Source organism: Emydura macquarii, unplaced genomic scaffold (assembly GCF_026122565.2).
Source record: "Emydura macquarii macquarii isolate MOO-44397 ecotype Brisbane River unplaced genomic scaffold, CSIRO-AGI_Emac_v2 contig_18, whole genome shotgun sequence".
Classification (NCBI taxonomy): domain Eukaryota; kingdom Metazoa; phylum Chordata; order Testudines; family Chelidae; genus Emydura; species Emydura macquarii.
In genome coordinates this window covers 5,554,460-5,571,477 of record NW_027130155.1, presented here as the reverse complement: position 1 = coordinate 5,571,477, position 17,018 = coordinate 5,554,460, and the positions used below count along the sequence as shown (strand labels likewise).

The window sequence follows — 17,018 nt, the reverse complement described above, 5'->3', positions numbered from 1 at the left end:
GTGTTGCTAGGTGCACTGCTGGCCCCGTGAGTTTTTCCTCTTGAATTGCACAAGTTTCTTTAAAAGAGACTAAGAGAAGGGGAACAAATGCCTCCGATATCTTTTACATAAATCTTAGAGGGTGGCTTTTCTTTAAGTACTAACGGTGATAGTGTCATAAGAACCTAGTTGGATTTATTGCTCTAAAACAGTTATTCTTGGCAACAAGATGCAGTGTTTCCATCACAAACTTTTTTATCAAATTTTCACAGGATGTGTCGAATCATAGTACAAATAAAACAAATTCAGGTTAGGATTTGTTTATACCAACAAGTTCAGACAACAAACCCCAAACTTCATCCCATGTGACCCCTGTGAAAGTCTCTCTTCTCCCCTTTCTGTGTAAATCTAGTAGTGGACTGATGCATGCCTCTTGGGGGAAATTAATCTAAACCAACTATATATCCCACCATGAGACTTTGATCACCAGATAAGATCCAGGAAAAGGGGCAAACTTCTTTTATGGGACTGGGAGAATAAGACGAATGGAAGGGGGGAAACCAGAAAAAAGTATCGTATCCTCGCATGCCTATTATCAATAACTGGGGGCTTCTTTTCAAAGTGGGGTTTAACTGTCTTGGAATTGAAATCACTGTATGTGAGGATTCTGGAGCAATGCCATGAAATCTACCGAGGAATAACTTCTTGTTCTTCTAGCAAAGCAGCCTGGTCACTGCTGAATTGAGTAAACCCTGAGATGTGGTTTCTCCTCTCATGTAAAGTACGCACGATAACATTCTTGCTCCCTACACGTAGTGCATAGCAGTGGTGTATGATGTTACTTCAAATTAAATGCTTCACTAAAATTGAGAGAGAGCTGGGTGTATGTCCATAGAGGCCTGTTTCTCTCCTAGAGAGTGCAAAAAATAAAAATTCAGTAAGCCTAAAATAGATTGTAGGCCACAGATAACTCACACTTTCCTGTTTGCATACAACCATAGCACAACATAAAACCAGATTTTGGAGGTCTTCTAAAATAGTTTATAAGCCTTAAAAGAATGTGTAGACTATTACTCAGTATTTCATTGTACTCCTTCAGATCCTTCTTAAATTCTCTTTTGCCATGATATCTATTTAAAAAAAAACTTGGCAACAGGTAGGCAGCTGATGAGCTGAGATCACTGAGTATCATGCTACTCAATATTATGTCACTCTTCTTGTGCTCTCCATTTTTGCCTGTATCTCCGAGTTATTTTGTCTTACACTTCGATTGTAAGCTCTTTAGGGGGAGGGACAGTCTTTGTTCACAGTTATACAGCATCTAGTACCACTGGCTCCTAGGCAATATTGTAATAAAGATAGAAAATAATCGGATGCAAATATTCCATACTTTGACTTGATGTCCTTAATTTAGTGATTGGACAAAATGGGTATTTGCTGCTCCAAATTCATGTTATGATTCTAACTAAGTCTTATTCTTAGAAACAGTATACTGGTCTGGCAATTTGAGCATTACACTGGGAGTCAGCACTTGGTTTTAAATCTGAGCTCTGGTGTTGATTTGGGGTGTGGCCTCCCTTTTGAGGGCCAAGTCTCAACCTATTTTTCAGCTTCCCAGTCTGTAAAATGAGGAGAAATCTCTCCCATGACTGGTGTGAGAATTGTTAGTATAGTGCTTTTGTAAATGCGGATTTTCAAGTGCTTTATGTGAACTAGCGGTGACTGTCAAATAGGTGGGGAAACTGAAGAAAAGACTCCTATATCTTCCTATTAAGCAGCCTTTCCCCCCCTTACTGTCAAAGGCCTCTCCTCCGATGTAATAAAAAGGAGAGCATCTGCATCCTAAACAGCAGTCACCTATAGGGGAAAGTGAGCCTAATGTAAATGATCTTACCCTAGGGATTTTTTTGTTTAATCTGTCTCAGATACTTATATAGCTTCTAATACCTTCATGCCTCCAGAGCTTTAAGGTATTTATCCTCACAACTCTGATACTGTTATACCCATTTCACAAATGGGGACCTGAGGCACAAAGAGCTACATTCACATAACTTCGTAGGTTAACTGCCACTTTAGGTGCCTAAATCCCAGATTCAAACTCCACTCAGAGCTATAAAGTCCCTGCTTAGCTGCTTCCAAACCCTGTCGGCACCTAAACTTGCTCAGCACCTATATTTTGGCAGTAAAGGTTCCGTAAACGTGTATGTTTTTGCTCCTGTGCATGCATGATGCGGCCACAGATCAGGTATCTGGACACCTAAGCCCCAGAGCCATGCACGAACTGGGGAAAGAGAGGTGTTCCTCCAATTAACTTGCTGGCAGGGCCCGATTTGGTAAGAGTGCTCAGACTTCACTGACCAGATCAGCCCTTTATAGAGACACTTACACAAAACACTGATGGGTGGGGGAAAACTCCATCTTAACTTTTAGCCCAGTGGAAGACCTCTGCCCCCTCACACAAGTGTCCCTTCCACTTGAGTGTTCAAAGGAATTTGAACTGGGATCTGCTCAGGTGAGTGCTCTAACCCAAGACAACAGTCATTCTCATCATTGCTTTCTTTCTTTGCCCAGTAAATCTTTCCTACTTTATCCACAGTGGAACAGATTCGATATTGGGTCAGAGGAGGTATGTCCACACTGCAGTGAACCATTTGTCTTGTCTCTGTTGGCTGACTCAGGCTTGTGAGGCTCAGGCTGAAGGGCTATACAAGTGTAGTGTGGGGTTCAGGCTTGGACTGGAGCCTGGGCTCCGGGATTGAGGAGGTAGGGAACAGCTTCCTCTAGACAGACTGAGGGAATCTCCCATCAGATACCCCGCAGGGATAAGAACACTTACATAAGAGATGGCATTTATCCCTTAAATCTGCCACATTCTAGGTAAGCACCATAACCACTAGACTAAAAGTTATGAGGGAGCTCATCCATTTTCGCTTCCCACCTGCTTCTTGCTAAAACAGCATAGGTACCTGTGCTGGGAGACGTTTGCAGCTGAGAATCCCTGACAGAGGAAGGTGCCTCCCCCTGCAGCCCAGACCTAAGTGCCTTTTTCTGAAAAAGAGGGGGAGAGAGAGCTTAGCACACATACATCAGTTTGGCATCGTCCATTGGCTAGTTTAGGCAAGGGCTGGCCACACATGCTGGCTTTAGTGAATTGGATTCTGAGGTGCCTGCCTCTCCCCACTTATGATATAGGGAGCTTGGGTACCTAACTCAGGCTTTGTGAAGAATTGTGAATAATTTTCTAGGCGCCTAAAAGTTAGGCATTGCGATGCTGAGCATCACCATGCCTGTTTCTCTGGGAATCTATCCCTAAGAGATGAATGGCCAGATTTGCATTCACTTATTGTTCTCAATGGAATTACTGGGTGCTGAATTAGTCACAAAATCTGGCCCTAAATGACTTGCTGTAGGTCACGCTGGAAGTCTGTTGTTGAACTTTTTGTCTCGAGTCTCAGGCTAACACCCTAACTACTGGACCATCCTTTCTCTTGTGGCGTTTACCAGAAGTTTCCCAAAATATTAACATAGTTGGTTTTCAATAGCTCTAACTAAAACTTACTATTTCCTAGTGGGCTAACAGTACATCTTGTTAGTTCATCTATTAAGATAATGAAGTATGCTGCTCCTCCAAAACTATAACTTTTGGTATTAGGTCTACTGTTGTTTAGTGTGTTACCCCAATAGAAATATATTGATTTCTATGATTAAATGGCACCACAAGAGTGTCCTTAGTGAATAAGGACTTGTCTACATGGGGAAACTGATCACCATAAGTTTAGTGGAATAGTTATTCCACTGTGGCTATGCTGCTCAATTTTCCTGTGTATAGAAGTCCTTAAAGTCAGGATTGGATCTAGAATCCATTGTGGATTCCAAATGAAAGTAGTAACTTTACAGGAGTAACAAGTAAAATGCTAGACCTAGCTCTATGAACTGTAATCCAAACCGTGATTTGACTTCAACAGGGCTGGATAATTTTTTTTAAAAAATATCGTTGTTAGGATCCCTCTGTCACCCAGCTTTGCACAATTGCCTAAATACATTGCATGTTTGGGTGAGGTTAGAGGGTTGTTTCACCACTCTGCTTTGGTGACAGGTCGTCGTCTACCTTCTTCTGGAGAGATACCTGCCATTACTGGCAGCTTGATACTGGTTTTAAGTAAACCATCCATTACAGCAAATCCGACATTCCCTGCTAACCTCAGAGCAGCTTTTCTGATCTCTTCCACATGGAAATCTTCCTAGTCTTCTAGGAACAAGCAAAGCTGTCGTAGTGGTGTGAGGGTTAACAAGCTCAAAGGCATGTTGTTGCTTTCACTTTCACAAATGCTAAGTTTCACAAGAAATATCAGGCAAAGGGTAAGAAAATGCTTAAATCCATTTGTGTTTTTTCTTGGCCTCTTGGATGATTTGCAGTAGTCGTGTAGTTCCTGAGAAAACATAGATCTTACAGCTAATCAATACCTCTGGTTTGTGTGTAGGGCATGTCTTCTGTAACTTACTTTAAAAAATGAAGCCTGAAGTTGGTTTACTTCATCAGATCACGGAGATGTGCTGCCTTATATTTAAATGTGAAATAAAATTGTTACATAACAGTATGGCAGAGATTTTAAATTCCTGAAAGTGAAGCAATTCATAACTTTCAAACTTGGCATAGTATGTATACCTTATTGAGTACTATATAACTTTTTAAAACTAAACACTGCTTTATGAACATAAAACTGAATTTCTTAAACCATGAACCATTTCTGTGTCCAAACTTCAAAATAATGATTGCCAATAAATTTTCCCAGAACATCACTCTTTTACTGAGAACAAGTACAAAAAGCTTCATTCCAGAGGGTAAAAAGTTTGGAACATTTCGAGAAATATCAAACGGTTCATAATGAAAGTACCCATTAACCATAGATGGTGATGATTTAGATTTAAATAAGCAGGGGCACTCTGAGATTCTAATAGATACCTAAACATCTTTCAGGATAATGCTGAAGGTAGAGTGCCTTTAACCATCCAAGAAGTTTCAATATAATATATTACTCAGATTTCATAATACAAGTTAAGAAATAAAATTAGTAACACTTTTCTCTTTCCACTTTCCTCTTCAATTCCATTCTCTCAACACCTGCTTTTTTGGACACTTCCTTACTTGCTCATCTTCTTTACTTCAACTTCCTATTCTATTGAACAATATCTTTCAACTGTGTGTATAACCTCTAGTAAGATGTAACCACAAACATGCACTAAAGAACTGTAGTACAGATAGCACTTGCTGGTCGTTGTTATGCTCAGTCATAGATGCTAGTTCTTGTGACTCTTCGCTTTCTAAAGAAAAGCATAGCGTACATTAGATGTAGTACCCCTTTGTCCACTAGAGGGTACTTTGTGACAATGTTGTAGAAGCTTGTTGATGACACACTTGTGTAGTACAAAAATATTTCATGTTGTTCCTGTCATACTTCCATCTAACCCCGTACTTCTTAAAACACAGAAAACAGATAATAGCAGCAATTAAAACTAGGATTTTTCTAAACATATCAGTGATGCATTGTAACGTGGATGGGGTTTTGGGATTACTATGGCATTAAAATTTGAACTCTCAGGGGAAAAAATCTAAATAGTATTTAGATTAATAGTTTGGGCAGAGGTGTAACTACAGCTTGTGCAGTGTTTGTATGTGCGCACACAATCTTATGTCTATTTAAGAGCTTGGAAACCTCATATCTGACTGTATCCTGGAGTCCCCAGAAAATTATATTCATATAAAAATTTTATTTACTCTTAGGTATTTTATTTAGCAAAAAATTAGTGTCCATCTTAGGCTATGAGTGCCTTTCCGATATATTTAAAATACAGAGCAAAACTTAAGGATTGCCTATACATAAATATACACCAATTCCCCTCTCCCCTTATACGCCACCTCGGGCTTTTTTATGGGGGGTAGAGATGGGTTGTGTAGTGTACCTGGAAGTCTAACAAATCTGGGCTCTGGTGGCCCAAAGTGAAAGTAGAGGAAGATTTACAAAGTTAAGAAACTTCAGAGGATGCCCTGCTGACAGCTTTTTCATTTATATTGGATTTGACTTGTGTCTTCTATACTAGATTCAGCTTGCATATGGTCTTGATGTTTTAGCCCAATGTAGAGCAAGTTCCAGTACTCTGATATTGAGGCAACAAAAACATAGATAACTGCATTGGACAGAAAAGGCTGCATTCCTCACACCAAGTGTATGTTGGATTAAAAAAAATAGGTTGGCCACAGCTGTTGCCTGGAAATCCAGGCAATGTCAAGGATCTAATACACACTGACCGTAATTACCTGTTGCCTGTGATGGCTGCTCTGTTTCAGTCAGGGGCACTAATACAGATTCTTCTAATCCTTATGGCAGCTTCCTGCAACCCAGTCCACTATCTGCCTTTTCTAGATGAAATCCGTTAACTATCCCTAGATGCTAAGTTTACTGGTTCTCACAAACCCATGGATGCAGCTCAGCAAAAAAATTGCCAGCCCTTCCCCTAGAAGGGACAAATTGATGCATACCAAAAAAATCCAAAACTCTCAATCCTCTAATACTGATCAATAAGCATGTAGCATAGGCAATTGCCTACAGGATCGGACAACAGGTCCATCTAACATAGTATCCTGTCTCTGCCTTGCCACTACCATTTTTCTCAGAGGAAGGTGCAAGGAATCCTGCTGAAGTTAGTTATGGAGTAATCTGCCTATGCTAAGGGAATTTTCATCTGGATTCTCATCAGTCAGAAATGGGATTATACCCTGAAGTATGAGGGTTTACATCTTTTCCAAAACTTAGTTATGGTCTATTTACCCATATTAAATGTCCATTCTCTTTAAGCCTGCTTTTCTCTGACCTCATAATTGCTTCTCTTAAAGTCTTGTTTGCCTTTCCTAGCACTCTTTTTGACTCTTTTGTTTTTTACAGCATATTCTTCTTGGGGTCAGTGTGTTTGTTTTCTTGTTCTTGATCTAGTTTCATTTTGCATCTTTATTTTCTGCCATTGTTCTCAGATAACCATTCTTTGTGATGTTTTCTTCCTGAAACCCAGCACTTCACACATTTTAATGAAAGTTTTTCCTTTTGCCTTCTACTGTTTGTTCATCTTCAAGTATCTTGTATCTATTTACTTAGAGCAATTCTAAACTCTCATCAATTTTAGCTTGGTGATGTTATAAGTGAGCAATCTCTGTTCTTATTTTTTTCTCAATTTAGCTACCACCATTGTATCATCCCTTCCCACATCTGCCCTGATACATGCATATTCTAAAGTTATTTTCCATTTATGTCAAATTGTCATTTGCATGAAATTGTAATGTGATCAGATTTGGTTCCTTGTTCTGTGATCTGACCTCGAAGTTATCTTATGAATAGTACAGTGAGGGAAAATAGTTCCTTCAGTGACTAGGTTGTTCATTCCACAAAATGAGCAAACTTTTCACTGTTTTCACTAATTTCACCAAGGCTTTGTTTCCCCAAAACTACTTGCTTGCTATTTTTCTTGCTCCCTACTTTAGCATTCATATCTCCAGTTCCTAGGAGAATGTCTTTTTCAGGACCTTCTCAGTTATGTTCTGTAGCTGCTCATAGAAGGTTCCCCCACCCCATTTGGGTATCGTGATTTGTTGGAGCATAACATTGAATAATGGACACTTTCTGGAAATTTGATGAAAATTGTACTTTTAGAATGGGCATCAGTTTCGGAAAGGATTTTATCAGGCTTTTGGCTGTCCTTGATAGTATCAGACTCATGCCATCTGTGTGTCACTGGCATTCTGAGATGGAACACTCCTGTGTCCTTGAAAATCAAGGAAAGACGACGCACTGGGAGTTATGTGAACTAGCGGTGCCATCACACTCAAAGGAAAACTCTGACTTCTAAGGGACTTACTCCGCTGGTACAAGGAGACAAAATTTTTCATCCCCTGCCTGGGGAGAGGTATACTACCACTGAGGATATCTCTATCCTCACAGATCCACACTCCTGCATCCGCTCAGACCATGCCCTTTCTAGGGAGATTCTCACATCATCGATGCAGGAATACTATGAAGAGAGGAGCCAGTACCATCCACCTTTAGAGGTGCTATAACATCGACAGGCACTATCTTTAGAACTGAATCCTACGTTCTTAGGAGGGTCTGACATTGAGGAGGGATCATTGTTGCCTGTAGTGAGAGAGGGTAGTCCGGATAGAGGATCCAGAATCTCCCAGGTTCCTCCGCAACCTCATAGGGTGATATTCCCCTGTTGGGACTGTTGGTACTCATGACTTGAGGACTACCTCAACCTATGAAGGATCCTTCTCACTAGCTGTTTTTGTGGACTGTAGGACCAGTCCATGCATTATCCAGAATTGGTGCAATCCCATTGAGGATCTAATCATCCCTTTTCTCTCAACGACCAGCCTGAGCTCAACCCAGAGCCTGTGGAGGAGGAAGAGCTGGGTCTAATGGTAATGTCTTCCTCTCCTGACAAGCCAGTTGCCTCCAGATAATCTCTCTCAGCTCTAGGAGCTATATACATTCCAGAGTCATCCTGAAAACTGCTGAACATTCTACAGAATACAGGCCTAGTTGGTTGGTGCTCCTGAGTTAACAAGGCTATCCTAGAGCCAAATAAGTTGGTGTAGCACGTCCCAACAGTATGTGTACCTACTTCTAAAAGGGCAGAGAGGAGGTATTTTGTCCAAAGGAGCAGAGTTTTTGTTGATTCAAACTCCCTAGTTCAGGACATCATGGAAAGTAGTAGACATCAGCACAGGAAATCTACCTCTTCGGAAAGGGAAACAAAATGCCCCAGCCTTTTAGGCACAAAAGTATTCATATCATCCAGCTTACAATTCTGAATAGCCAATTATCGGTATTACTGGCAAAGCATGTTTTTTTTTTTTTTTTTTTGTCAGCTATATTACAAGTTTTCTGAATTTATAGACATGTTCCCTTAGGAGGACTGAGCACAATTTCAGACCCTTACTGAGGGATGGTAGGCTGGTGGCCAGGTTGTCTCTTCAAGCTGCAAGAGACATGGCTGAGATACAGCCTCTAGATCGATAGCACCATTGTGATATGATAGTCTTGGCTTCATTTCTTAAGGTTCCCCAGGGAGAGACAGTCCATGGTGGAGGATTTGACCTTGGAAGGGGACGCTTTGTTCAGCCAAAAGACTGAGTCACTGCCTTCATTAAAAGACTCAAGGGCAACCCTCTACACCCTGGATCCCAACAGGAAGTGTAATAAACACGATCACAGCCCATCAGAGAGGGTACAAACTGCCACGAAACATGCAGACTGTATACTCCTCCTTCCCCTCTTTCTGTCCACAGCTAACCTGGCAAGAAATTCTTCTGATAGAACCTCCAAGAGCTGCAAATCAACCCAGATGCCATATTCTCCCACCCCCAAAATTCAATTTGGTGCAGCTTTCAAACTCCCCTCCCCTTCCCCCCACATATGCCAGATGATAAGAGAAATGGGTTCTCAGAGTTCCTCTCCCTTCCTCCTCCAACACTCCCTTTCTCATTCCTTTTTCAGGGACCACTCGCATGAGAGGATATTCTTGCAAGAAGTGCATTGCCTACTTCAGTGGGGACCCATGGAGCTGATACTATTTCAGCACTGGGGAAAGTGATTTTATTCCAATACTTCTTGATCCCCAAGAAAAAAGGAGGATGGAGACCCCTCTCAGACCTCCAGCACCTCAGTGTCTATATCCAAAAGCTAAGATTCAGGATGGTCACCCTGGCATCGATCTTGTCCCTAAACAAATAAATGGTTCATGGCTGTTGAATGAAGGATGCCTGTTTTCACATAGACATCCTCCCCTTCCACAGGAGGGTTCTTGAGGTTTGTGTAAGAGTGAACCACTATTAATATGGGGTGCTTCCCTTTAGATTGGCAACAGTACCAGAAGTATTTACAGTAGTGGCAGCACACTTCCAATGCCATGGTTTAATAATCTTTCCATATCTAGACATTTGGCTTCTGACTGGGAAGTCTCATCAGGAAGTAATAAAAATCCAGCTTATCTTTGCTCAGTCAAATCTGCCTAAAAGTAGAAAAATCCACATTAGCTCCAACATAAACCATAGAATTCAGTGGAGAAACTCTAAACTGAATCAGAGCCGGCTCTTACATCCCCATGGACCGGTTTAATCGATGATCAGAATGTTCAATCAGCTGAGAGTCTACAAATGTTGGTTCAGACATTGCTTACCCTCCTGAATCGTATGGTATCTATCACCTGTGTTACATTGTTCACAAGGCTCCAACTTCACTTTCTACAAGGTTGGCTTTGAATGGCATGTGCCAGGCAAGCACAGTGTAGACAAGTTGGCTACGCTCTCAGGTCTGAAGCTCTCTAGGTTGGCAGCAGGACAGAGAACAGGTGTGCATAGGATATCCTTTCACTCTACAACTGTTTCAAAAGACGCTTCTTATGAATGTTTCCCTTATAGGGTGGGGCACTCATCTGAATGAACACACATACATTTGAGGGAACATGGACTCTTTGCAAGTCCAGGATACACATACATCTGGAAATGAGAACAAACAGTCCAAGAAGCCAGCACTTTTCTTACCACTTATCCACCTCCAACCTATTCAGTTGATGTCGGCCAACATGACAACTGTGTTCTACATCAACAAGCAAAGGGAAGCAAGATGGTACCCCTTCTGCACAGAGGTGGTCCACCTGAAGAGCTGGTGTATATGTCCTCATATACCCTAGCAGCAGTACACCTCCTGGCAATACACAATATCCTTGTGGACAGTCTCACAGGCGACACTTCTCAAATGGGAGATAGACAACCCAGTGGTGAGACACACATTCCAACTATGTGGATCCCTGTCTTTGGATCCATTTGTGCATTTTTTTTGTCTTGTGGTGAAAGGCACTGTTCCAGGGGGTCCCATGGTCAGATTGCCAAAGGAGATGCCATTTACTCCATCCTGCTCTTGCCTCAGGTGCTCAGGAAGAGCCAACAGGACAAGATGGTGATCATAATCATTCCCTGATGACCAAGACTATTTTGGTTCCCCATTCTTCTCTGGCTGTTTTCCCCTGCACTGATCAGCATCCAGTCTTTACCAGACCACCTGAGCCAGGACAAGGGTAAGATCAGGCACCTGAATCTAGAGCCAGTTCATCTTAGTGTGTGTATTTGGACGGATACTACACTTTAGAGCAGAAATATTCGGCAGCCATTAAAACGATCGGTAGGAATATCAGGAAAGAATTCACTAGGAGGCGTCACTTAGCTAAGTGGGAAAGATTCTCTGTTTGCATCTATTTGTCTCTGCGTCACCAAATGTCCCCAGAGGAGACAATCATGCCCAGTATTTTGGACCATCTTCTCACCTTGAAATCATCTGGTCTTTCCATTAGCTCTTTATGGGTTCATTTGGCCGTGATCAGTGAATCCATCTTTGCGCATCCAGTGACTACAGTTTCCAAAGAACTTACTCAAAACCTTCCCTCCAATAACTAGACCACCTGGGCTGCCCTTACCGGTTGCGTGAGCAGTCAAACGGGGCTGGGAGCTGAGGAGCAACAGCGGCCCCATATTGCCTGGCCTCCAGCCTGGCCAAGAGATGGGTCTGGGGAGGGTGTGGAGCTGCCCTGGGATTGCCCTGCTCTGGTTATGGCACTGCAGTTTGGGGAAGCCACGGCTCCCCCAAACTCTGCCCATAAGCTAACTGACCTCCTGAAATCAGCTTGTGGACCCCGAAGTGCCTGTCTTGCTGTGGCTTTTTAGAGGGAACTATGGAGTCCCAACTAACTGACCCAACCTGGCAGCCTTGCCATTTTGAAGGGCCGCTCAACAAGGGAGGGGGAAATATAGGGAAGGAGGTTGTGGGTGTCATGTGGCCATAAACCATTAGAGGCCAATCTTAATTCTGTTGAAGTCAAGTGGGAATTTTTCCTACTGGATTCAGTAAAAGTTGGATCAAGTGTCTTTAATGGTAAAGGATCTACTTGTCTTTTTTAAAACAAGCAAACAAATTCTTATTTACAACTTAGACTTGATACATTTTTAAAGAGAATTTTCTTAGCTTATAAAACACTTTATAACTTTTTTTTAATGGACAAAAGAAATATCGCTGTGCTTGAACCACTACATTCAGTTCTGAATTCTTATCTAAAGTTTGTTTTCCATAATTTTCTGATAGCAGAAGTCAACATGAAGATGGAAAAGGATGGTGCTGTAGTCATCCTCATCACATTTGGAGAGTTTCTTTTCAGCCATAACACCTAGAGACTTAATCTCATTTTTTTTAAAGGAAAACAAAGGTCTTCATTTTAGGATAGTTGCTTCAAAGAGGTGCTGCTCCACCATACCACCAGTTATTGGGTCAGTCCTAGTCCTGGCTGCGGTAAAGTTAAATTGTAATTTCAAGGGTCCTAATTCTGCCGATGACTGCATAAGAAGACCCTGCACCCAGGCAGAGCTTTGCATCTTCCCATGCAGAGTCATTTGCAGTATTGGGGTCTAAGTATTGTAGGGACATCTTTTTAAGTAGCTCATTTGCAAGTTAAATTCAGTAAGCGAATATTTTCACTTTGGTGCCTTCTTTCTTTAATGGATTTGAAGATTTTTTTTAAAAAAAATTGTTTACAGGACAAATGAAAAGATACTCAACTTTTGGTGACAATGATACTTAAAGCTGTTTTACTGAAACAGATTAATGCTACAGGATCGTTTAAACTTCAATATTAAGAATAAAATTTTCATTCTGGATCTATTAAAAGTAAAAGTATTAATTCTAAACAGTATTATCAAAAGCATATAATCATGCCACATTGTTTCCTCTGTGAAAGCGGAATATTACCCAAAAAAAAAAAAAAAGAGTAAACTACTGTTTACTTCCTGCTTCTTCCTCTTCTCTCCCACTTTTTTGTAAGTTTATTGGTTATGGTTTTCCTCTCCTTAAAAACTCACTTTTTGTTAGCTTGTGTACTAGTTGATTGTTTGATATTGGCAACGACACTTGAAGGGCTGTCATTTTTTATGTTTAACAATTATGTTATCCTTCCACAAAAATCAATCTTAGCTAGTTACTAAAAAGGGATATATGTGTGTAAATTGTAATGCTAGAAGAAAAAGGAAGCTAGTTTTGGTGGCCATTTTGATTTTGAGGAAGGACATCTCTGGTACATTTGTAATTCAGGGAAGCTTGAAAGTTAGAAAGACCCAAACAGTTTTTTTGTAAAATTAATGTTAAAATGGATTAGGTTTTTTTTAATTACTGTCTGAAAGCATAAATATTGTCGTCTTAAAAGTCTGCAAAACTTTGTTCCTAAAATACATTGAGGCATTTTGCCATCTTGTGCTGATAGTCTGAAACCTGCTTTGCTAACACTCTGCGTTAGGACTTGGCATTGGAGAAACATTTCCCATACCAGGAAGCACCTAAATGGGACTTAATTTAATTGCTTAAAATAGGATCCTACTTACCTTACTGGATGGGGCATCCAAAGTTTCCTGGGGACAAATGAGCACACTTGTGGGATTCCAGAATTTTGAGTATACCCTTTTTTATGCTCCCTTTGATTACTGACTGTACTACTTACTGCAAAGCCATAAGAACACTCCTGATTATACAGCTCCTTTACTGGCAGCCAATTAGTAAGTAAATACTGAGAATAAATATTGCTACAGTTTTTGTGTCAAAACATTTCTTCTTTGCACATGATGTAGCAAGTTTGAATGTTTGCTAATTATGTAAAAGGGATTCATCTATATGCTACATAAGCCCCGTTTCTCTAAGCGAGTGTGTGGATAATAAGAAAGGGAAATTACACAGTAATTTAACTAGATTAAGATATATAATGGCTAGTAATCTTATGTTTCAATAGGCATGGATTAAAGAGGGTTATGTTTTATAGTTGGTAAACTGAAAAAGCTTGAATGGGGAGTGGCAATATATATTTTCAGAGCTCTAATTGTCCCAGACAGTTAAGGAGAACTTCCACAGAGGATGTAATGTATTATGGAATTCTTAAAGCCTCCTAAGATTTAAAGTCTCTCAGCAAAGGCACATATGTTAAAGGTCTCTTTTATGACATATCTATTGCAAGATCTGTATGTACAAATGGGTTCAATGTTTATTCAAGTAAGAGTAATCTAATATACATTGAGCGCTTTTTTTTTTTTTTTTTTTTTTTTTTTTTTTTTTTTGCAGTGCGTCTGGTGCAAGTGTTGTAGCCATTGACAACAAAATAGAACAAGCAATGGTAAGTAGAAAACAAAGATGTCTAATAGGACAAACAGGTAAACAATTAGATGAAATCTTTGAAGCCATGTTCATGTTTATTAAAACATGCTTTCTTTGGAATGATGCAGATTCCTAGAATAAAATTGAGTATTGTTAGCCAGAATTGCATTATAGGCATGAATGTAATGTCTGTTTGCTTCCCCTCAAGTAGTTGATTTTTTTTTTTTCTATTCCATTGTATGAAAAGTGGATTTTCCTAGACTATGAAATGGCAACAAATCAGGCTTACTTTTATATTTGATCCAAAGAGCTTCTAACCTGTGGTATTGGTACACAGATGAGTTTTTAAATGACAATTTGAAAGGATTTAACATAAAAACTTTGATTAAATGTAGAGACACTGAAGTTTTAAAAAATTTGGTTACTTAATGTTTAATGAAAGAAAATTAAAATCCAACTCTCCCACTTATACTATAGAGGTTTTTGCTTTTTGTTTATTCATTCTGAGTTTCCTTCTGGTTCTTGTATGCTGCACTGCAGGATCCCATTATCAGCTCCCAGAATACCATTTTTCTGTTATCTTCTAATCGGTGTCCCGTTCCTCCTCTCCCCCCCCCCCCATTTGTCTAGAAATGAGGCCAGTTGTCTCATCACTGCACTACTTGGCTCCACATGACATGCTGTATTGCAAAACTAAATGCTTATGTATTTATAGTATTCATACTAGTAAAGAAACACGTGTTCAGACTTTCAAGTTGAAAACTATCTACAAGATGTTGCAATGAAATGTATTCTGTGCAGTTAATGTATGCCTCTTATGAGGCCAAAACCTAGAACACAGCCTGCTGTCTCTATTATAAAGTGTGTGTTGGGCATTAAAATACATATGATGGTAAGTAGAAGGCCATTCAAAAAGCCCCATTTGATTACTGTAAAACCTTCATAATTCCTGTGGAGTAGAAAAGACCTTCCAGTTTTAATGCAAATGAAAGTGCCTGTGCCTACTCCGTGCAATAGAACCTATTGAATATACAAAGTTATAGGGCCCTTCAGATTGGAGACATTTTGCAGCAACTTCCTCGGGCTCTAGATTATTTGCTCTTGAATATTAACTTGTTCACATGTGATTTTTAATGATAAATATTATTCTAGTGTCTAGTCTAGTGACTAGGAACCAGATCTACTTTAATGGAATAAGTAAAATCATACTAACATGTTAGGACAGAGCAGGAGGGAGTTGTATTGAAAATTCTGCTGTTCTAGTTTGTGTAACTGTTGACTTACTGTTCACAGGATCTGGTGAAAAGCCATTTGATGTATGCAGTCAGAGAAGAGGTGGAAGTCCTGAAGGAACAAATAAAAGAATTAGTCGAAAGAAACTCTTTACTTGAACGAGAAAATGCACTGTTAAAATCTCTTTCAAACAATGATCAGTTATCCCAACTCTCAACTCAACAGGCCAATCCTAGTAGCACTTCACAACTGCAAACAGTGATAGCACAGCCTCCTCAGCCAACGCAACCTCCACAGCAGCCGAATGTTTCCTCAGCGTAAAGCTTTTCTTTCCTCATTAAGAAAAACTGAAAGCAATCTGTCCTTGTGTGCCACTGGTGTTCTTTCCACTTTATATGAAAGCAAGTAGCCATGCTTCAGTTGTGTGTTTGGCCTTTTCAGTATTAGACAATCATTCTACAAGAGCTTTCCCTCACTTTGAGATGTCATACAGCGCAGTTGGTGTCCAGTTATGTCATCAGTGCACAAGGGAAATGGTAGAAGGAGTTAATGCAAAGAGTATGCATTTATTTGGTGCGCATGAGTGGGGTCTTTAAGAGCTTTGATGGCTCTCCAAGGTTTCCAGTACCCATGGATTACTTTGAGCCTTGCTATCTCATGTAAGAAGTAAGAATTCATCTTAAGAGCCATTGTTCTTTCAGTATAAGTAACATTTGCCTACATTAGTTTCATTTATTTGTTTTATTTATTACAGGGCTGCTATTTTCATAATGTACATGAACAATGTCACAGAACTTTTTTTAATTTTTTTAATAAATGTAAGTATCAGTAAAAATTGATAGACGGGATTGTGTTTAATAGATGAAATGTTTAGGCAATAATTGAACAAAAGAATCCTGGCATATTTCTAACACTAATGGCAATTTACCTTTGGTATTTATTGACGGTAGTCAAGACCCAGCTTGAATGTAAATTTTGTATAGAGTGTAAGTACGAAGACCATAGTGCATCTGTACAGGTAGTCACCAGTTATTGTGATATAATAAATAATTGATGGGCTATTTTGATGAAGAAAACTTTGCTCATTTCTGTTTCTACTTTCTAATAGAGAGAAATTGCCATGATTCCTCTGCTTTTTGACATTTCGTATGATTTTTTTTTTGGGGTGGGAATATAAAGCTGTGAAATTGTTCAGCCTACTTTGTAACCAAAGAAGCAAAGCTGTGTAATTGAGTTTTTTATTTTATAATGCACATTCTTTGTATTTTTATTTAGTGTTTTTCTCATTCACAATTTTCTTTGCTGTCTAGCATGATCTGCATGACCTATAATCTTTGAACCACTTTCGTACCTCATGTTTTTATCCAGCACTCTTATTGTAATATGTAATAGTCTGTGAACAATGTCAAATAAAGAACGAACAGCTGGTGTTGGTGGAGCTGAGCTAGTGTGCTATGCACTAGTTTAAAAAAAATGAAGTGAGCCATCTTTTGTTCATTTAAAATGGTGTTTTGAATTTCGTATGCAGAAAACGTTTTGTTACATTGCAGATTTTAATGTATTTAAATGCAACATGCA

General features: G+C 39.8%; 1 protein-coding gene across 1 annotated transcript in view; it reads left to right on the top strand.

Annotated features, from left to right (window-relative positions):
- Positions 1-16,804, top strand: part of TSC22D2 (TSC22 domain family member 2) — a 38,692-nt gene extending 21,888 nt beyond the window's left edge. The window contains exons 2-3 of the mRNA XM_067552830.1: positions 14,175-14,226; positions 15,501-16,804. Coding sequence (XP_067408931.1) covers positions 14,175-14,226; positions 15,501-15,761 — 313 coding nt within the window. The 3' untranslated portion in view covers positions 15,762-16,804. The remainder of the gene's footprint in view (positions 1-14,174; positions 14,227-15,500) is intronic.
- The last annotated feature ends 214 nt before the right edge of the window (positions 16,805-17,018 follow it).